At 45.0% G+C, this 22548-nt stretch overlaps 2 protein-coding genes across 2 annotated transcripts; one reads left to right on the top strand and one right to left on the bottom strand.

Moving 5' to 3' along the window:
* Positions 1-1988: 1988 nt before the first annotated feature.
* Positions 1989-10341, top strand: mydgf (myeloid-derived growth factor). Its single transcript, XM_029500827.1, has 6 exons — positions 1989-2205; positions 3537-3587; positions 3717-3778; positions 4040-4124; positions 6555-6627; positions 8447-10341. The coding sequence occupies exons 1-6, from the start codon at positions 2065-2067 to the stop codon at positions 8524-8526; spliced, it is 492 nt and encodes a 163-aa protein (XP_029356687.1). The 5' UTR covers positions 1989-2064; the 3' UTR covers positions 8527-10341.
* On the bottom strand, positions 9930-18269 carry LOC115042052 (serine/arginine repetitive matrix protein 1). Its single transcript, XM_029500065.1, has 3 exons — positions 17193-18269; positions 13330-14382; positions 9930-10208 (listed from the first exon to the last, which is right to left on the bottom strand). Exons 1-2 carry the CDS (start codon positions 18267-18269, stop codon positions 13480-13482), a joined length of 1980 nt encoding a protein of 659 aa, XP_029355925.1. The 3' UTR covers positions 9930-10208; positions 13330-13479.
* Between the last annotated feature and the right edge of the window lie 4279 nt (positions 18270-22548).

Here is a 22548-nt window from a genome sequence, read left to right as displayed (position 1 = left end):
GAAGAATCTGTGCCTAATGACCCCTGAGCGTTCCCTCCGGGAGCTGCTGTGTAAATATTCAAAGACCCAACAAGCTGTTGCTGTTATTAATCTTGTTATTGTATTATTTTTGGGCAGGAGGAGGTCCAGAACAGTGTGATGGGGCAGACAGGTTGTTCAGCTGAAGCCCTGCAGTTATTTATTTATTTAGGTTTTTTTTTTTTTGCTCTGAATTTGGTTCTAAATGCTCGTATTGTTTTATGTTTTTCACGCATGAGTGCCGGACAATGTTCAGGTTTCTGCTCTCGTACCAGACATCTGTTCATCTTTCAGGCCCTAACGAGGAAGCTGCTCTATGGCTCCAGACACACACATATAAAAACACATGCAGACACAAGGTTTGTGGTGTCGTCCATATGACACAAAATGTTGTGCTACTGTGAAAACAGGAGGAATGTACATGCATAGGTCTGGACAAACATGTTTTTTGGTAGGTTAACGTCTACCTGTAGAAAAGACTGCATGAGAGGATGACAGTCATCTTCACAGTTTACTATCTTATGAGCAATAGAGCCTGGATAAGAACACTATAAAGCACAAGTATTCCCAGCTTATATGAATGACCAAAACACACAAAGCCTGGCATTTTGACCGCACCTCACTGGAGCACCTTAAAGACTTTACCAAAGTATTTTCATCAGAGGTATCAGGCAATGTAGATTTTTATACCTGCAAAAACCACAGAAATGTAATATTCCTTCCTTTACTCCCCAAATTGATGCTGTTTAAAATTAATGTTTGGTGCTACAGAGATTTCATATCAAAGTAAGTTGTTAAAACTTTCACGTGTGAGATTCTCTCACTGCTAACTGCATTGGAACAGATGTGCTGTTTCTTCTACAATGACTCAGCTGGCACAGCAGATAATAACAGACTGCACAGAAAGTATCAGTTCCCTCATCAGACACATGTTGTGCTCTGTAAATAGCCTCCATTTATCTTTTTCTATCTAACCACGTGTAGAAATATTTTAGCGTGGAATGACTGACTGAAACAATATGAGAAGAGATCAGGTAATGAGACAAAAACCATCAGTTACGTTGATACACCTCATAAATGCAGGATGACAAGTTGTGCCCTCCCACCTGCATATGACATCCTGCGGTGTGACCAGTCAGACAAAAGAAAAACACCACGTAGAAGGGTGTGTGTGTGTGTGTGTGTGTGTGTGTGAATGAAATATTGTTCTTTAGTCTCCTGACAGTTTGCACTGTTGTTATAGAAATTAATCAGATTTGATAGGTTTATTATCTATCTTTGAGAATGTTTGAGAAAGATTTATCTCCTCTGAGGAAATCTCCTCCAATATTTCTGAGAGTGTTCTAGCACTTCTTTTGCCAGAATTCTGGCAGTTATTTTAACTGGTAGTTATTTCAAAAGATGTAATACTTAGTACTCACGCCAAGTCTCCCTGCACCACACTGAAGCTTTAGTGATGTTCCTCACTTTGGATGAAAGTGTCTGCCAAATGAGTAAATGGATTATAAATGTAAAAGCCTTAACCTGCAGGATACAACTACAACTAAGAACTTGTACAAGACAGTACTTGGGTGGTAGAGATAATTATTCATGTCCACAGATTGTGTTTCTTAGTTAAATGAATGTTTGTAAGTGTATCACTTACAATGTTTTGTTTTGTTTTGGTTTTTTTCCTTGGTGCTCTCATTTTCACGTTTCTTTAGTGGTCATTCTGTCCTATAATTTAAAATGTGGGCGACACCGTGTGGAGAAGAGCGTTAACATTACAGCTCAAAAAATACATTATTATACAATTTACAATTTTTCCCATTATATTCTTATTCATGAAATTAATTTATCCGAAAAGAATATATATATATATATATATTTGATGTTGTGGGGGGGGGGCAGATTTTATAAACATTTTTGTTTATGTTTTTTTTTTGTGTGTGTGTGACGTCGTCCGTGACGACACTCACAGGCGACGGGACACCGGAACAGACCGGAGCTGCCTCTCTCAGTCCACCGGACAGTTACCGACCAGAGCTGGAGGAGAAGGCCGCTAAAATGAACTTCTGCGCCGCCAACTTCTTCCTCCTCGTCGTCGTGTTCGTCTCTCCCGCTTCGTCCGACTCGGATGAGCGGATGAAGACGGTGGAGTTCAACGTCAAACCGGGAGGAGTCGTTCACACGTTCAGCGAGAGGATCGTAAGTGACCGAGAGAAAGCGTTGTTTTTGTTTTCATTCTGCCAGCTGACGTCCGTAAACATCCACTTTTCCTCAGCTTAATGTTTCCCGTCCTTTAAAAGTTGAGCTATAGTCCAGTTCACCGTGTTTGTGTCTATGCTCTCTCACTATTTCTCTTTATTTTGGTGATTCGTTCAGCGATAACAGCAGGAAACGTGATATAAATTGTTCATTTGCTGGAAAAAAAAGTTTATTCACAATAAAATTGCTTCACATTTGGTCCGTTTGAGCGTTAAAACCGAATTAAGGAGAAGAACTACATTCACTGCGGTCGCAGTCTGATGACGACACAGCCCGTGAGCGGCTGACACGTCGCTGCCACAGCGGCTGCGCTGATTGGCTGACGGATGAATGAATGGTGTTCACTGATTTACTTCATTTTACTGTCAATTATTCATTTCGATTCTGTGTATTATAAAAAAAAAAACATAAAATAATTTAAAATGATAGGCTTTTTTTTTTTTTTTTACAACGTTAAGGTCGCTCCGGAGAGGGCTGAACAATATGTATAAGCCGATATTATAATGATGATGATATTTTATCATTTGTTTAGGGATTACAAAATGGCAACGTGAAGCAATCAAACACGTTCCTGTCAGTCTAAACCTGTCTACAGTACAAAGTAACACCGGAAATAGTTTTTATATGAAAATAATTTTTACACGGGGGCCCAGCCTGACAGGGGCTCTGTGGGGGCCACGCTGTCTGCAGTCGGGCCTCCTCTTCTTCTTGTCACTGAAGATGATTCTGTGTTTTGGGTCATTGTCCTGACCTCTGTGATGTCTGTGAGGTGGCGGATGTTTGTTCTCCAGCCCTGTCACTGCATGAATCCCTCATTCACCGTACCAAGAATGTCAAGATGGTACATGCATAAAAAAAAAAAGCAAGGCTGCAAATATTTATTGTTTTTCAATTAATCAATAAATCATCCTGCCATCTCTGCAGCACAGTCACACTTTAAACGGATGAGTCAGAAAATGTTTGTCATTTCCTCCCAGCTTCTGCTTGAAAAGCAATTTAACGTTTCATCAACAAAACAGCGACCACTTATATTTTTTTCTGTCGAATCATTAATCATCTAATCGTCTCAGCTTTAAAAGAAAATGCAGCCAAGTGTAACAACAGTAGTTCTTGCTACCTGTGAGCTTATCTAGAAAAGTCAAATCCTGATTTTGTACGGCGGTTTGCTTTTTTTGCTACTGTTACTGAGGACAAATGGTTAATAATAAAATAAGTGAGATACAGATTTGACTGTGCACTGACTACCACTATCTTACTATCGTTTATTACAGAGAGATTATGAATGCTCATTCACTTATGCTTCACAAGGGGGAACCAATGAGGTGAGTCTCTCTCGTTCTCTCCCTCACCCTCGCTCTGTTTCTGTCAGCTATTACTGATTCATCATATTATAGATTTTTAATTACTGCCTGTTTAAAGCATGAATGGTCTTTTGCTTTTGTGCCACACAGCAATGGCTGATGAGTGTGGGCCTCAGTGATGATGATGGGTTGTTTTCCTGCTCTGTGTGGAGGTGAGACACACACACACACACACACACTCCCCCTCAGCTCAGTGAGCCTGATGTTCTGTGTCTCTTTGCTCTCCCATCTGTTTGGTTGGGTTGTTCGATTTTAGTTAATTGCGACAGTCACAGTTACAAAAAAAAAAAAAAGTAGAAGAGAGAAATAAAGTTTCCAACAACAAATTAATTCGTGCCAGCTTTTAATAAGTGGGTGAGTGTATGTAAACTACTTCAAGTTGATAACAAATGCTGCTTTTTCATTTGTGCCAGACCTCAGGGGAAATCGTACCTGTTCTTCACTCAGTTCAAAGCTGAACTGAAGGGTACCAAAAAAATTGAATACGCCAACGCATATGTAAGTATAAAGAAACACCGTCTTGTACCATTCTGTGCAAATGTTTTTATGGTGGCAATGAGCCAGTTTGACCGACGGCAGCTGAAAACTTTGGGTAATGGGCTCACTTCTTCTTCAACTGCTGCCAAGTTTAAAACTGCTTGCAACGGGATCTGATCATTTCAGTTTTGGAATTCAGTGTTGTATTCGTCAATTAACTCCGATGTAATGTGAGATTTTTATTTCTTTGCAGAGTACTGATGTTATGCATGCCATTCAGTTATAGTACAAACAAGTTAATTGTGAACATTCACATTCTCACTAGTTTGTAGTCTATCTTAAAAACATTACACATCCAAAATCCTCAATGTTGAAATTTGCTCTGGGCCAAATTGCACCGCAGCCTGCACTATAAAGTTATTAATACTCTTGGTCCATCACATGACAGTCCCTCTCCTGTGTTCTGCTGCTCAGTTTTCCTCCTACTGAGTGATTAGTTTGAGTGGGGCTTGTGTTGGACAGCAAAAACATCTCACAGGACCTTTTTACACACTAACAAAGACCAAAGTGTAGTAAAGATATTACCTCGCTGTTTTCGGGCACCTTGTCAGCGAAGAGATGAAGGCGTCTTCTTCTGAACTCAAATCCTTTGTGTCAAAATATCAGAAAATTAAGGCAACATGTTGTTGAGGATCCTTTTTTTTTTGCATAGCCTGCAAGTAACAAACCATCCACCTATGCACCAGCTCGACAGGAACACATTTTCCTGGTGGGCGGATTTTTCTGTCTGCTGTTTTCTAACTTGATTTAAAACAGATGGACTCAGTTGTTTTTTGCTTTGTCACCGTGGGCCTCTTTCCTGGACGTGTATATGTAAATACATTTATAAATAGGGATCTGGTGCCACCAAAATCACCTTGTCAGACCGTTGCAAAGGTCATCAAGCTCAGAGATCTGGGGGGAATTTCATTATAGCTGCACCCAAATGTTATTTTCACCGTTGATTAATGTATTGCTTATTTTTCTGCTTTAGTTTTTTAAGGGCATGCCCTTTTAAAATTTGAAAAATGCACATCTCGATATCCGACAGCCCAGACAGCCCAGACAATGTCCTAAAGCCCAGACAACTTGTTCAGCAGTTGCACAACACAGAGACTTTCAGTTTCTAAACCTATAATCAGAGAATATCAGCAAATATTCCCATTTGAGAAACTGGAGCCATGAAATAGTTCACACTTGAGCCACAACCAATTAATCAGCTATCAAAATATTTGCAGATTGCTAAATTATTTCAGATCAGAATTTAATTTAATTTTAAATGGATGCTTCTTTTTTTTTTTTTTTGTCCAGCCACAAGTCAGTGTTATCAAACTAGCAGCCAACAAAGTGTCTGTTTCTAAAAGTTAATTTCCCCAAATTATTTAGATTAAATGTTCACCAGACGCCCCGGCTCTGGAAAACAAGGTGCCACCTCACATCATCGTCTCAGAGATGGAGCAGAATGTGGCGGTGCAAATTCCACCTATCCGTTATCTGTACCGCTTATCCATCACGGGGATGGGTTAGCCAATCAGGCCTGACCGGGGCAGCAGCACATAGAGACAAACAGCCGTTCGAACGCAAACCTACAGGCAATTCCGAATCACCAATTAACCTAAATGTTTATGTTCGTGGGAGGAAGCCGAAGTACCTGGAGGGAACAGGCGCAGCGACAACATGCAAAAGGAATCTAACCCACTTCTTCTTGCTGTGAGGCAACAGTACTAATTTCTGCCCAACTGTGCTGCCCACTGTAGAGTCCTGAGCAGAATGAAATAAAACACTTGTACTTTGGACGTGCTATTTGCTTCACTACACGTCGCCTCCTCTCACACACCTGTCTCCGTGGAAACCCATAATGTGCTCGCCTTGGATGGTTTTGGGCTACACTGGTTCATAGCAAAACAGACGGAGACGGTCAAACTAGCACTAAAAACTTTTATTTGTCCTGGAAGTCGACCTCTGGATCTCCATGCTTTGGCACATAATGTTTCGTGGAAGGTTAATGTCTGAGCTCAGTCACTTAGCGGAGGTCTGCTGTGTCTGATGTGGTCGCCGGTGAAGTGGAGCACACCTTGACACGCCTCCTTCCCCCAGCAAGGACAGTGCTGACATTCTACCATTAGTGCGAGCACATGTTTCCTCCTCCTGCTCTGGCTCCGTGCCCTGCAAGCAGAAGCCAAACACACAGAAAATAACTTCACTAAGTGATGGCAGAGAAATAACCTCACATCCACAAACAACACGGCATCTCTTTGACCTTGTCGTCACATCCTCGGACCTTCTTGCCCTGTGCCAAAAAAACAAAAAAACAAAACCCAAAACACTAAATTGTTGTCTGCTGTGCCGTCTCTCATCCTGTTTATTTTTCCTTCCATCCTCTTCTTCATCCCTGGTGCCGTTTGTCTCCAGTCTCAGGCGGCAACAGCAGGACAGAATGATGTGCCTTTGAAAACAGAGGAATTTATCGTAGGTGATTCAACAGGTGAGAAATTTATAGTATTTTTCAAGCTTTCAATCAGCTTTTCACTCTTTCACACGCTCTCTCGCTCTCCCTCTGCCGCCTCCTTTCTTTCTGTCACGTTGCAAGTTCCCAACTGATTTGCCTCTCAAGCATATGCTCCAGCTGTGAGTGGGTTGCCATTTGTCCCTGTAGCATTATTTGTTGTTGTTCAGTTTCTGCAGAAAACCCCCCCACAGCGGTTTCAGTTCCAGACTGTGATTAGTAGCAAGTCACACCAAACAGCAATTTACTGTAACTGCCGTTTGCAGCAGATTAGAGCAACATTGCAGAGGCGGGCAAACCTCGAACTCTGCAACTATCACTGACATGAGGCTAATCCTACACTTTCTGTCATTATGTTTAAGGTTAGTCTCCTAAACAGCTGTGCACATGGCTCGTTTCTTTTTTTAGATTCCACAGAATTAACCGTATAAATAAGTAGATTTTTAGCAGAAAGCAGATCTGCACAGCTTTACATTTGTGCGCCACATGTTGAGAAGAAGGTAGAATTCATTCATTCATTCATTCATTTATTTATCTTCCATTGCTTTTGTTTTCTGTTTTCGGGTCGCGAGGGCGCGTTTGGGGTCATCCGTCCATCACAGGGCCGACAGGCAGAGACAGCCACTGACACTCAGACCTACAGACAAGTTAGAGTCACCAGTTAATGTTGGACGGTGGGAGGAAACCCACGCAGGCACGGGGAGAACATGAGGCCCCAGGCAGGGAATCAAACCCGTGACCTACTTGTTGTGGGGCAGCAGCGCTAACCACTAAGCCGCTGTGCCGCCCAAGATAGAAGTCAAGCATGTAAAATAGAGTAGAGATTTTGTATGTAAATTCATAATTTATTGCCCTTTTGTTCATTTCAGAATGGAACTAACTCCTCAGTTCTGCTATTTAACAACAAATGTATACAAACCCATCCTGCTTACACCCACCTTCATATTCAAATGTGAAGCACTGTGAGCCGCAGAGTCAGCTTGAATTGCTAAATTGTTTCACTCTGATGCTGCCCCAATTTTTTCTTTTTGCACAAATAAAACCTGGTTGTGACCAAACTGTCTCCTACTGCAGCATCTCCACAAACAAAAAAACGTAGTGTTGCGTTTTAGTTAGACGGTGTCGTTAAAAGTGTTAAAGGCTCCAGAACATGTGGACATAATAAAGGTTTGGACAAGCAGGAGGATAAATCACAGGTTGATACAGATTTAATGATAGAGTCTGATTTTACTGCAGCAGATTTATGTGATTCAAAATAAATGGCAGTGGTTGTCTGGTTTCCACATCCGAAGCCATGTAGGGAGGAGCAGCTTGAACGCTCCGGTCCTCCTTGTTCAGCAGAAAATGCGCTCTAGTGAACAGAACTGTTTCAGCTTTAGGTTAAATAAAATGTCAAACAAACAGCAGCTCCGTTGCAGGAGGCACCAGTGTCAACACTGCAGCTGCTTTAAAATTCCTCACTTTTAGATGATGAGAATCTACAACTCGTGGTCGTCTCCTCCTGCCGCAGCGACTTTATTCCTCTGACAGATGGAGCAGGTTGGAACGAACCAGCAGATCTGAAACTGCTGCCTCTGCAGTCGGACTCCACCTCGTCACTTGATTTATCAGCTCAGTAAATATTTTTCAGACGAGTTTATGCTGTCCCACTTAAAATCATTTTATCATGTTCACTTTTGAAATTATGTCGAGTGGAGTTGGCTCCTGATGGTCAGAAGATCGTAAATCTAGTGGAACAGAGACGGTGATGGTTTGGCTGCTTCTCATCACTGACGTCTCTTCTTCTTCTGACCTCTAGTGACCCACAACGCTGGAAAGTTCAACGCTCAGCTCTCCAAACTGACCGCCATCGGACGGACGCGGCACGACGAGCTGTAACCGAGCGGAGGCCGTACTGTGGGCACATTTTGACCAATCAGAGCGACTTGGTGAGACGAGTCCTCTGTCGCAGCTCAGAGGTCAAAGAAGGAGGTCGACAGTTTGTTTGTTTTTTTTTTTAGGTGACAGCCGAATTTTGCAGTAGGATGATGCTGATATCGCCTTTGCAGTACATTGATTACCTGGAATTTTCTTACCACAACAGATTTATGCTACTTGGGACAACGAACAAAACAACAAGGTTGTAATTTGAGTATCCTGGTTTGTTGTTTTTAGGTTTTCTTTTTTTTTTCTTTTTTTTTTCTACATAATAACCTAGTTAAAATTCTGCCAGAAGATATAGTGCTTCCATGGTTGTTTCTTAGTTCTGAGGTTCTAAGATTTAAAGAAACTAAATCATCCCTCATCCGCGGGGGACTATGTGAATGTATAGAAGGCCGGCGTCGGGGGGTTTGTAGAGTATAGATAACACATTTAGAATAGGGAGGGATTTATCTGCCCCGTGTAATCCTGAGAGGAAACTGAGTAATCCCCAATATCGTCATCGCACACACACATGCATAATTACATTTTCTCATTCTGTTGTGAGCTGATGTTGAGCCATTGTCATCTCTGTTTCCTGTCATTTGTCCTACTGATGAACCTGAAGGCACCGCAGCTGATCCACCAAAATCACAGATGAGTATTATTTGTGATAAGTTTATGTTTTTGGACTGAAGCAGTACTTCGATCGAGCAGATAGCAGCTTCATCGCACCCAGGGATTACTAAAGAGTTTGAGCATTTTGGGTCAAAACCTAAAGAAAATAAATGGAAAATAGACAATAAAAGAAGACGTGCAGCTTCCAAAGTCCTGACAGATGATGCATTTTTTAAGAATTTGTGCATGTAAGATAAACTGAGCATAATTTATACTCATCAAAAAGTCTTACTGATCAGTTTATCAGATCCAATCTAGAAATAAGGCCCACTGTCCCACTCATGCACATTTTATTAGACACTTTATTGGATACTCTGCAGAATTTACAAGGAGATCTGAATGAGTGAAGCAACAGTGCGTCTGATTTCCTGCTTCAAGATAAAAATGCATCACTGCCGGGGACCCGAGAAGCCGCTCGGCGAGTCCAGTATTATTAGAAATATCATCGCTGTCGTTACAATCCTCTAACTGGTTCACAGAAACGTCTCATTCCTTTTATGTTTTTAGGAATTTCTGGTTGTTTTGTTGTCGGAGGCATCGTGCAAAGGCTAAAGCTGTGCGTGCCTCTTGAACCGTTTGCTTTCATTCTTCAGAGTTACTTTTGGATCAGTGAAGATATCGTGCATTTTTCAGAAGTGCATCATTATTTTAGCCCCCCCACCCCCACCACCTCCTCTCTCTGCTCTTATGTAGCAGGAGAGGGATTGCCTTTATCTTCCTTACACTGATCCAACCCGCGTAGATCCACACAAGGCGTCCAGAGGATGAGTTCTGGGGATTGATTTCAGATTTGAGGATTGTGCTGATTTGATTCTGTGGTTGGATTACTTCCTGAGGTTCCTACCTTGTTTGGTCTCGGTTTGGTTTCTCTCATCTTTCTGGGGCTGATGCTGGAGTCGGGGAATTGCTGAACAGGGGTGTTTGCTGGTCCCTTTTTGTTCCTCGGGGATCACACCAGGAAATTACCACGTCCGGATCCTGACCTGTAGTGGAGGGAGGAATTGGGGGGGGGGTTACTTATTTTGTACCTGTTTTCTTTTTCTATGTCTCGATTCCTCAGATTCATGATGAAATGTGATGGATGTTTCAATAAAGGCATGTTGTCACTGCCCTGGAGATATGTCAGTGTTTTCTGTCTTCCTATGTCAGTCAAAGTCTGATTGAACCGCCCACGTCTTCGTTAAAGGGTAAACATGAAAAGAGAGGAGAACTCTAAGCGCCAGCAAAGAGACATTAAATATTCTGAGCACTGGCAGAGAGCGTTTTTCTGCCCCCATCATGTCTGTCCAACATATCAGTAATTTAAGTTGCAGCACTTATCTGTTCCCAGGTTGAAGCTCAGCTCATGTGCATCTTAGAGGAAATCCGGGTTATCTCCCTCTGAAACTCTGAAACTCTGAAACTCTCTCTGAACCTTAAAACAAGCATGATGGAGAACCTATTCGGCTGACGGGCTCAATTAACATATATTGTCCTTGGATAAATGTTTGCATGAGATAAAGCACTTCCATTGTTTCTTCTTAATTTCTGGGGAGAAAGGCTTTGCGGGGAAGATCTGCTAAATCCAAAGGCACATATGGGAGTGTAAAGAGCGGTGATCTTCGTGGGCTTATGGAGATGTAGAATCAGGAGGGATTTATTCATCCTATGTTAAGCCCAGGAAAAAAAAATCAGTCGTCCTGATTGTCTTCAAATTGGCATCAGAGCTTTGAAATTTGTGATACAACTACACGCAGCTGTGAAACCGACTTTTATGTCCTGAAAATCTGACTTTGAACAAGATAGCAACAATCGGAGCCATAAAACTCCCCCAGAGTCTCGTATTTGTAGTGTCGTACAGCAAAGATGTGACTATTTCACACTTGTGTTTCCTGTGTTGTGGCCCTCTGATGAAAAAAAATAAATAAATAATAAAATCACACTTTCTTCTCAAGATGGTTGTCCAATGAGTAATAAATCTCTGCAGCATAGCAGCTCTTTGTTTAGTATCAGTTCTGTTCTGTCTCCGAGACTCAGAGGTGCTTTCATCCAAAACCTAAACAGTCATATCACCACTGTTAACCATCTGCCGTCAGCCCCCCCCCCCCCCCCCCCCCCCCCCACAGGATGTCTGGGAGGAAAATATATGTGCACTCACTGCTGCAGGCTCAGATCAGGATCCTGTGCATTAAAGAGCTGGGATCTAAAACTTTTTCTTTTTAACAATGCTGCGAGCACAAAGCTGGTGTGTTCAGACAAATAATAATAATTCTATAAAAAAATATTCTTAAAGGAATGTTCTTCACAAGGTTACAAAGAGCCTTACAGAAAGAAAGGGCGGGTTTAAAACAGGAACTAGGACAAAAGAAAAACAGACGCATCGTAAAACGGCAGGAAGTTACAAGAGCTCAGCTTCTGCTGGGCGGATCTCCACTGAATTGAATTCTTGCGTTCAAACTTCTGGTTGGATTTAAGTTCATGGTTCCAGAAAAATCTAGTGCCACTGACTTTTCCTGGTGTGTCATGACTTGTTACCTCTTTGGCCTCTGAAAGGCTGAAAAAATGTCAACAGCTCAATGTGCCTTTGTCAACTCATCATCCTCTGATTAGGTTTGTCCCATCAAATCCATAATGAATACTGAAAAACTAAAATCTGTCAGCCGCAGCTGCACTGTACGTGGAGTCGTAACCTTTTCTGTCTTCTTTTCCACGTTAAACAACAACAACTTTAGATCCAACTGGATCTAAAGTAGAACTGCATTCTCACAAAAAACGGCAACAATTCGTGTCCTGAAAAAGCAAAGAATTCATTTTCCAGGACAAGAAGAAAAAAAAAAAAAAAACAGAACGACTCCTAGAAAACTGGGACGGGTGGCACTTATCTGAAAACACCCCTGGGCCTGAATCAACACAGAGATATCATCTTATTTTTGAAATTATAGGTGATATCCTATAATTTTCTTAATGCACACACAAATCTGTGGAAAAAAAGAGCAGAGTTGATGGTGACTCTCTCTCACTGACAAGAGTTTCGGCCTGATGCATCTTTGACGTAGACTTTGAATTAAAAACACATCAATAGGCCACATGGGCTCATTCTGATCCAGCTGCCAGAATCACACGTGTATCCATCCACCGCTGAAAATAGTCCGAACAAATGTTCATTCATTTTCTGAAAGCAGTTGGAGAACGATTTCAGCAAATCACTGAGCATCCTGCTAACAAATAAAATGATCTATTTTGGAGTGTTTTCAGCTCAGTGGTAACAAATGGACTGGGGCCTGAGCGCCAGAGACAGGAGGGAGGAAATCATGAATAATGAGAGACAGATTCAGCCGGTTCAGATTAATGTTGGTTTTATCCCCGAAGAAGGAAAAGTACATCTAGATACACTTCGGTTAGATATCTGTGAGGAGAGAATCCTACCAGGTGAGCGAATGAAGGTTTGCTGTGCTGCGTTCCTGCAGAGTGTTTTGTTTTTCCTTGTTTTGTTTGTTTGTTTGTTTGTTTTTGGGTTATTTTTCTCACACACCTACTCCCTGCTTCTCTCGCTCTCTCTCTCTGCGTCTCCTGACATTTGGAGGGGAACAGATGGAGATTGTGGCCCGTTCGGTCAAGCCAGAAGCAGCAAAGGAGATGGGATTTTCGTAACACCAGGGGCCAGATGAAGGGTACAACGAAAGGCCAGCTGCCCCCTGTCTCCTCTGACGCACCCCCTGATGCCAGGTCAGCACAGACCCGCTAAGTTTCTCAAAATACGAGACCTTTTCTGCCTCCGAATCTGTCACAGATCTCCGGCCTCTCCGTCCTTGTGAAGAGGCCGCTGGGCTCGGAATCCTCCCTGCACCATCACAAGTTCTAACTTTGTCTTGTCATCTTGGAATAATTACAGTTATATATTTCTATCTAATTAAGGTTCCTCCTTTGCCCTTTTACTGTGCGATCTGTGGGAATCTGAGAGCTGGCGTGCAAAACGAGCATCTGTACGCAGGCTCTTGTTACCAGAGCGGTAACCCAGACAGATGTTATGTGACGTTTAGTGTGTGCACTCCAGAGATTTTGTCTAAAAGGAGAAGGGAGAAGGACGCCGGCGGAGCCAAGCTGTTCCTCCTGACACACACTCACCCCAAGTTGCGTCCGCGTCCTGTCACCTTGGAAACTTGGTCTCGGCTCAACTTGGCGAGCCTTGAATCGCTCTCCACTCCTGCAGACTTGCGGCTGGTGCTGTGAATATGGCTCCGTCCGATCATCCTCCTCCCTTCCTGCTACGCCGTCTCACACTGTGGTCGAGAGCAGTCTTCTCTTCTCTGGGTACGGAGGAGCTTTGCGGGGCTCCTTGGATTTCTTTGTGTGTTCAGAGAGTCTGTGGTGGGGGTAAGGTGGAGGTTTGCCACGTCTGCGGGTTTGTGTTACTGGTGGTCTCGCACGGGCGACACTCGCTTGTGAGGCTGCCTGGCCGGGCCTTTCTGAGGATGCCGCTCTCTCTCCGTCGGCGCTGGACGTACTTTGACTTTCCGAAGCGGTGGGTGGGCAGCTGGCAGACGGGGGCTGGGTCCCCGACGGAGAGCTCGAGCCAGCAGATGGGTGGTCACTTTGTGGGGTCTGATAAGACCCAACTTTGGTCTCTATGGTGACAGATGGACTAAGGGTGGGAGGTGGGTGAGGCTTTGAAGTCAGAGGCGAGGGAGGGGAGACGGGCCTGATCCTGACGGGGGAGGAGGGAGCAGGGGAGTGAGGCTGGGAAGCGGGACTGTTTGGGGGATGGAGGTTTACTGTTAGGGGGGAGAGGCCTGGAGTGGGAGGCCGAACGGGGAGACTTCTCTGGGGAGGCAGTGAGAGCTCATCGGAGGTGAGGTTCGGAAGTTGAGGTGGACTACACAAAGCGGGGCTGCTGTGCAGCCGCAGCCCGGTTTGTTTGGGGGGCGACCCGAGACTACAGGGGAGGCGAAGAGTTTGAGTCCTCTCTGAAGAAGCCTGAGTCGACCTCAGACACAGCTGCACCCCCGGAGGAGACCAGCTCCTGCTGTGCTGGACTTCAGGCTCTGAAGGCCCCTGATCACTGGAGCTGGACCCTGAGCTGGAGCTGCTGTCGCTGGCTCCGTTCCCGCCTCCAGTCCCATGCTGCTCCTCCTCATTCAGATCAATGGCTGAAGTTAGATGGTCGATCTGCTGCACCACCTGGAAAACACCAACAACGGATAAATAAATACTAAGACTGCTGACTGATCGGCTTCTTCTTAGTGGGTTATGAAGGATACTTAGCTCAACTCCTCCTTTCACTCTGAGCATTTAGTGAGTCCACCAACGTTACGATGGAAAAATCTAAACTCCAGTAGCTTCCATCTAATGTTTAATATTTCACTCCATCACCAGCCAACTTCCGCTCTTTTCCTCGTCCCTGATTGGCTCTTGTTATTTACAGACTCTCTCTCTTCACCTTTCACCACATCAGTTTCTGATGCCAAAGAACTCCTTTGATTTGTCTCAGTTTCATCTTAAATTTCGGTTCGTATCATTTCAGATTCAGCCGCCTCTTCTTCCCCCTCATTCATGTTTAAACACAGTTATTCGAGATTTAACCTTTGGGAGGGTAATAAAAGTTTCATGACTTTCTCTTCCGTACAGCCGGACCCAGAGGCTGAGACCGCTCTGACCCTTCTCCTTCACTCACACAGCGTCGAATTGTGTCGGTCACAAAGCTCAATGTGTGATGTTTCCAGCGAACAGATGTTCGATTTATGAGACCTATTACACAGATAAACACAACAAATCGACACATTTGAGAAGCTGGAGACGGAGAATATTTGGCATTTTCACACAATAAATATCTCACGCCACCACGATCATTTGTTGGCTCATTTCCCGTGGATTCGCAGACGCTGTTCTATTAACACAAAGAGTTGATTCAGTGGGAGACAATAACAAACGGTAGCCTCCAGTTAGTAATAAATATCTTAAATGGCGAAGTTTGGGCTAGTTAATTCTTCTCCATCAGGCTACATTCATAAATGAGAGCATTTTAGCATTGAACCCTCAGTCACAGCAAAAACGTGCCTTTCAGTCTACAGTGAATGAGACCACCATTACGGGTGAATGTGTGAGCTAAAATTAGGTGGGTTTCCCGTCTAACGCCTCTCACTGGGAGAGTGAATATACGACATATAAAGCAGCGTGTGCACATCCACGCACATCCAGGGACGAACGCAGAGGCGCAGGCAGGTAACTGGACACACACACGCTGAAAATGGACAGATTTGAGAAAATGACTCGTCTCTCCACCTGCTCCGTGTGTGCAGATAAATCTTCAGGCCCTCGCTGGAAGAGATGAATTATTGTTTTGTTCTCTGATTAACAACATCCTTGCTGATGTCAAAAGATGACCTGGTTTGTCTTTTTTTTTTTTGGTTATTGCTTCTTTTTTGTATGATGCAGCTTTTTAGGGCGAGGCATTTTCATCTTACTTTGAAGTGCAGGCGCGTGTGCGTGCACATCAAGTGACTCCGAGCAGGTGCTGCTTGTTAATGTCAGAAATCAGAGGAGATAAAAGAACGAAGGACCCCACTTTTCATCTGCTGCTCCAGAGAGAGTTTATCTACAAAAAAAAAAAAAAAAAAAAAAAGCCTTCCTTTTCTTTGACCCCTCAGGTCTCCACATCTTTCCTCTTGTGCTGAGGGATGTGTTTTCATTCATTTGAGTTTGATCTAACCCTTTCAGTTTAACCGTGATGTTTTTTTCCTGCAGCTGAAATGGGTAAAGGACGTGACACAAAAGCAAACACACAGGCAGGTCAGAGCAAAGGAACCTCTAACCATGGCCTGGAAACTGTGGTGGAGGTGGGGGTCACTGGGACGGGCAGGAAGGCCTGAGGACATCTTCTGGGGGGTAGATGGGAGACAGAGACAGGAGCCTGAAGATGGACCGCTGGATCGTGTGCGAGCTTTTTGTGATGTGACAGGAGGTCGTGAGTGATGCTGTAATATTTGTCCAGCCTGTCTAAAATGCCTTCGAGCCTCACTGCCATTCCTTTTTCTAACAGCGATTGATTATTAAATAAAACTGAGGCTTGCTGCTCATGCAACAGAATGATAAAACAGGGCTTTGAAATAAATATGCGACCAAAGTCTTCTCTGGTGCCTTATCCTCCTTTGATCTGGCATCCCTCTTGTGAAAATTTGGGAATTTCTATCACAGTGCCTGCTTCCTCGCCCCCCTCTCTCCCTCCCACCCCTCTTATTGTGCAGCCTATGTGCCCTCTCTTCAGTGTTACATTAATGCTGTCACACAGAAACCTGGCAGATAGGATGATGAGGTTAGAACCTCAGGCTGTACATGCAGATCAAATGCCAAGAGGCGAGATTTTCTCGGTCACTTTTGGTGGCTGAGGAACAGGAGGCGGAGACACTCAGACATAAATGGATTATAAAAAGCGTCGGACGCTGCCCAGCTGTGCCTGGGGCAGCATCTGTCCACGGGAAAGGCATGAGAGGTGGAGGAGATGAAGGCACTGCCTGATGTCACGCAGCATCGTGTGAGAACTCCCTGAATGCATCAGACAAATGGGGCAGAACTATTGTCTCGTTCACGTCGATGAAACTGCGGGCTTGAATCGAACATCAGTGCAATATGTGTTTGGAGACGGGCGACAGAGGAGAGTTGGGAAACAGTTTGCAGACAGCGGTGGATTCACTTTTTAATGCATGTTAAATTCTGCTGAGGATGTGCATTTGTAGCTGCGTTGTTATCAGCTAGACTTCAAGCCCTCCAGGTTTTTTAAGCTGAAGGAAGAAAAATTTTCCTGCGAGAGAAAAATGTCTGAATTAATGTGAGAGGGAATATGAACTTCTTTGAATCAATTAGGGCCTGATTTTTATTATTTTTTTTGCTTTTCTCCTCAGTCCTGGAGTGAAATGAGGTAGTCTAATATGAGACCCCGTGATTTCATTTCCTTATAGGAGCTCTGCAGAATTAGCAGAGATCCGTGTCCTTACCTCCCTCATTTCCTGGTGAACGTCCCTCAGCGCTGTGAGCACCTGCTCCAGATTGGTCACCACCCGTTTAATCTGGTTTCGGACCGCCTTTCTGCTGCAGCCTCCTTCTTTCCTCTTTGCCTCACCCTCGCCGGTTGATCTGTGCCGGACCCAGGTCTGGTTCTGGTCCAGGACTGCCATGCACGCCGAGCTTGGCCTCGGTTTCCTGGGGCCTCGCAGCGTCGTGGTACCTCCCGGGTCTCTCTGAGGAACCTCGGTGGAGAAGATGACTTTACTGTTGAAGCCGTCCACAGCCGGCTCCCTCAGCGCCGTCAGGTCTCTTTGGCTCCTGCTCTGCGGTTTGCTGTCACAGGAGCTGGAGCTGTACCCGTGCTGCCTCCCTGTTAGTCCCTGAGCGTCTGGGCTGAGCAAGCTGCATGAATGGAGGTCTCTTTGGCGGTTGGTGGTCTGGCCGGCGTAGTCCCACACCTTCCCCTTCCTGTCCTCCGTGCACACCACAACAGGCGCCTTACAGTTCGACTCCTGAGCAGGAGGGGGTCCCACCAGTGGGCCGTATTTCTTCGCTGAGGCGTTGGTCCTGTCGTTCTGAGGCTGGGGGAGGCTCAGGTGGCTGCTGTGGTTCCTGACAAAAGTGGGATTGTCTTGGGCAGAACTGGAGCCGCTGACCGGACCCTGCCGTCCGTCCCCTTGGCTGCTGTGTGTGTTGGCATCCGGCTCCAACTCTGGAGACTGGTTCCACCGAACAGGACTGTCCTCCCGCCGCTTCCCCAGACTCCCTGTCAGGAAGTGGGGTCCCCTCAGCATCACTGGCAGCATCCTCGCCATCCCCACGCCATTACACCGAAGGTCAGCCTTATCGGGCCGCTCCTTCCCCTGGATGGAGAAGAGCCCGATCCCTTTGGGTTTCTCTAGCGGGGTCAGATTGTTGCGGCCCTCAGAGTTGGATTTGTAAGGTCCGTTGAGGCCCAGGTCACTGCTGTGGTGGGACTTGAGACTATTACGCAGCCATGGAATGAAATGAGGGGCGTGAGGCTTGAAGCCTCTGTGCTCCCCTGGAGTCTGGCTGTCAGAGAACATGGTGATGGATGATGTCCAGCAGCCTCACAGAAAGACGAACAGGAGGTCTCCTGAGACACAGAGAGCTTCCTCCACTTTTTCCATGAATCCCCCCGACCTTTTCCATGAACATGGACTGATCTGCTGTCTTCAGCCTCTTTCCTCCTCTCTCACTCTTTCTCTAAAACTTTTATCTGCTTTTTTCCCTCCTCGGCTCAGATGCCACCCACCTGCTCCCCCTTTTTCCTGCTGAAGCCTGTTTCAGATTTTATCGCCCTGCCCTTTTTCCTCGTCTTCTTCTTCTTCTTCTTCTCCTTCAGTCCCTGCCTCTCCTCCTCCCACGGTCCTCTGTGTTCTGGTGCTCTGGAGCACCTCACCCCCTCATCAGGTCGGCCTTGGAGATGCCGAGGGGCCGTCTCTCTCCGTCTTCTCCCTCCGCCAGCCTGCGTCTCACTGGCTCAGTAGCAGTGGAAGCTTCCTGTCTCTACATCTCTCTCTCTCTCTTTTTCTGTCTCTCTCCCCCCCGCACTGCACTGCGCTGCCTCCTCCTATCCTCGCTCTTTCTTCCTCCCACTCCCTCTCACTGCTCTAACTCCCCTTCTCTATTTTCCCTCCTCTCTCCCCATCTCTCCCCGTTACTCTCTGCTCTCATCTGAAGATCCGTTATCGTCCTCCGTCTTCGCAACTCTCTCCTTTGCTTTGCCTCCTTCTGTCACTCTCTCCCTCCCTTTCCATACCCACCTCCCGCTGGCCAAGCGAGAGCAGCTGAACTTCAATCAAGACGGCAGTATTATTAATCCCCCGTTAGCCAATGTATACCCGCGTGATTCCCCCTGCTACTGTTTTCATCTGATTACTCCTTCCCCGGCTCAGCCCTTCACAATTAAATTCTGCTTAAGATACCAGAGGGGGTTTAAAGGAGTAAGGGTGGATGGCAGCAGGAAGGGAGGGAGGAGTAGTAGTAGGTAGGTGGGTGGGCGGATGGGGCACATAATTGCGACCTACAAGATCAGAGATCAGCAGCAGCCTGACAGAAACTAAAAGCTGCCCAGCTCCCAAACAACAGCCTGCCTGTGGCACAGCCCTCCTCAGCTTATTGTAACTGTCAGCAAACAGCGTCACGTTACATCCCAGTTGTTTTTCTTGTGCTATTTTCTGCCGCAGATCCAACTTCCATTTGTTCCATTTACACAGAGACGCTATTTTCAGGTTTCTCTTTCAAATTCCAAATTCCTGGTTCTCTGGATTAGATGCCTTGTGTCTGACAAGCCCAAAAAGATGCCTCCTAGGTGGCTCTTCACTCAGCTGCAGCTGCATGGATGAATCCCTCCTTCTCTGGCAGCATCCGAAATGAAAAAGACAGCAACAGAGCCACACTAAAGCCCTGACAGTTTGCTGTCACTCAGCGGCGAGACACGCAAGGCACCTGTCTTGCTGTTTAGTCAGCGCAGCAACCGAGTCTTCTGGTTGTGCCCCGTTCAAATATGACTTCATTCACCGACATATTCTACTATAGAGGTATGTGAGAAAGGGGAGCGACGGCAGATGCAGGCCTGGTGCAGGATGAGAAGGCCTCTGCTACTTGTTGAGAGACTGCTGCCAACCAGGATGACCTCTTCTCTGGATAAATAAATAAAAATGCAGACATTACTGGGAGGCCACCTTCACACACAGACAGCCAAAGTCTGCAGCGTACATCAGCCGACATGACTGCATGTGAATCTTTGAAGGGTTTTGCATCATGAGACTGAATTTCCCTTTTAAATACTGTTTCATGTTCGAGTTTACATCGAGGGTGCAGAAATAACTCCAAGTGCCTGTCAGAGGGATAAAAGATGAAGATGAAAGCATAGATACAGACACACACATATAAATAAAGTCAGGAGTCATATACAGCCATGTTGCGGTAAAAGTTTTAAACGCGTCAATAAAAAACACAAAGTTCAGTAAACTAAAAGGTGCTTTTCAACATCTGAGCCAAAAGCAGGATAAAACTTCAAATGGTCAGATGATATATCCGGGTACGAAAATTTTAAAAAACGCACGTCAGAAAAATCAAAGAATGACTTAGATCAACGACCAGGTAGTTAAAAAGGCAGGTTGATGTATGCCAGCACTACAGGAACTACTCAGATTTATAAATAATGAGAATAAACCAAAGATATTTCCAATATTTTTCCTTTTATGTTGGGATAGGCTTTGTTAATAGATATACATATACATGTATTTGCCTACACAAACATAAAAGGCTCAATAAAAGCTCAAATAAATTGATATATATTCAGTTTATTCAGTGTTGTTATAAACCAAATTGCAAACATGGTTTCTTTGTTATTAGTGTGTGTGTGTGTGTGTGTGTGTGTGTAAGACCTTGAATGTCTTTTCAAAGTCTCACTTTTCCCTCCAACCTGCCATCCACTTTGTGATGTCCATAAATAACACAGCAGCGAGACACACAATCATTGCTCATTCTAAAGTCATTCTGAATTAATAAGTGGTTGCCACAGCTGTCCATTTCTTCGCTCCATCCATTATATTATTCCAGCACAAATTCCAGGAATCTATCACTATTTATTGCCAGTTTCTCTTACTTGTCCTCTTCTTACGCCAACTCTTGGCTTTTTTTTTTTTTTTTTATAAACCACGATGCCTTTGAGCCATGCAGGTTTTGATATAGGTGCAACTGTCGGGTGCTGGGGGAGGACACAGAGCATATGGCCTCGTTATAACCTTGTCCGCCGCCTCCTGCAGCTCCCTCGCTTGTTTTGAGCGGTGTAACAGGCCGGCTGCCCGTGGAGAGGCAGCAGAGCATGTATAGCTCGGACGCTTCGGCTGCATGCATGTGTGTTTGCTGAACTCTAATGCCACTGCAGAAAATTGTTCAGATTTCTTCAAGGAGACACACTGAGACAGACACAGAGAGAAAGAGAGAGCACACACACCACTGAACACCTTACATAACTCGGCTGAAAAGAGAGATGTAAAAGCAGCGCTTTGAAAAGCAAAAGGCCTCGTGTCTGTCAAAAATTTCCTGCACAAAATGGCTTTTAGTCACAGCATGAATGCCTCAGGGCACTTTGGGAACTTTTTGCAGCCACCTGGACGGGACGCAGAAATATGGAGGAAGTCATCGTGTGGGTTCATTTTACTTGACACTCTACGTGCAAAAAGTGGAAAATGAGAATGCAGCACTAAAGCGAGCAGATGCGTCCAGCGTCCTGTTGGTGATGATCCTCGGCCCCTCACGTATACTTCTCCGTTGTTTGCTTCTGGATTCCCCTCTGCCACGCCTTTCATCCTCCAACAACACGTCAGTCAGGTGCTCTCCGAGGACCAGAGTGAGTGAGAGGAAGAAGACAGAGATGTGGGGACACGGAGGGAGCGTAAAGAAGAGCCGGAGAAAAGACGAGAGAGAAGGTTTGGGGGTGGAGGGGTGAGTTTTGAAAGACTTCTAACTTCCACACCGACTGTCATAGCTGCGCTTGCCAGAGGGGAGAGCACCTTTAAGCATACTGGATGAGTAACGATGTACAGAGACTACAAAAGCAAAGTAATACATCATAGGCAGCGCTCACTTTGCTCTGCTTGCTTATCTACATCAGATTGGTGTTAAGATGAGGAGAAAAAAAAAAAAGAAAAAAGAAAGGCCTCATGTAAAAGGCTCTTGTGCTTTCACACTCTGCAATATGTTGCGGGCATCCGTGTGACGTCTGAGCTCGACACGCGGATTTCCATAGACGTGAGGAACAAAAACATAAAATGGAGTGACTAAAACAAAACATGGTCTCATTTATATCCAAACAATGATTAACTTATGTCTGTTTCAGGTGCATCTGCTGCTGAGGACATAAACCAGCCTCAGCTAAAATGAAAAAAAAAATAATAAAATAAAATAAAATCTACAAACACAAATTTCCCAGCTGGATTCGTATGAAGTATAATAGAGATATCATCATAGAAACAGCTGCATCATGTCATGCTTTCTTTTGTAGTGCCACTCATCGGCTTGGCAGCCATCCCGGTACTGCTTCACTTGTTTGGCCTGAAAAGCGTTCGTCACCGGGCGTCCACGGTAAAGAAAATCCAGAAATATGACTGCGTGGTGTTGAGCGGGTGCAGATCCTCGCCTGCTGTTTCAACACAATGCCCTGTGGTTTGTTTTGCTGCACCACCTAGAACTCAAACATTAGGGTGTTTGTGCCCGCGCTGAAAGGCAGCCAGACTTTGGAGTGTTATGCCAAAACTAACTGCCTGTATCCTTGCAGGGATGGGACTGGGGAAAAAAAAAAAAAAAAAAAAA

This window comes from Echeneis naucrates, chromosome 4 (assembly GCF_900963305.1).
Source record: "Echeneis naucrates chromosome 4, fEcheNa1.1, whole genome shotgun sequence".
NCBI classification, from domain to species: domain Eukaryota; kingdom Metazoa; phylum Chordata; class Actinopteri; order Carangiformes; family Echeneidae; genus Echeneis; species Echeneis naucrates.
Note: the sequence above shows the minus strand (reverse complement) of the source record. Positions and strands in the feature narration are given on the sequence as shown.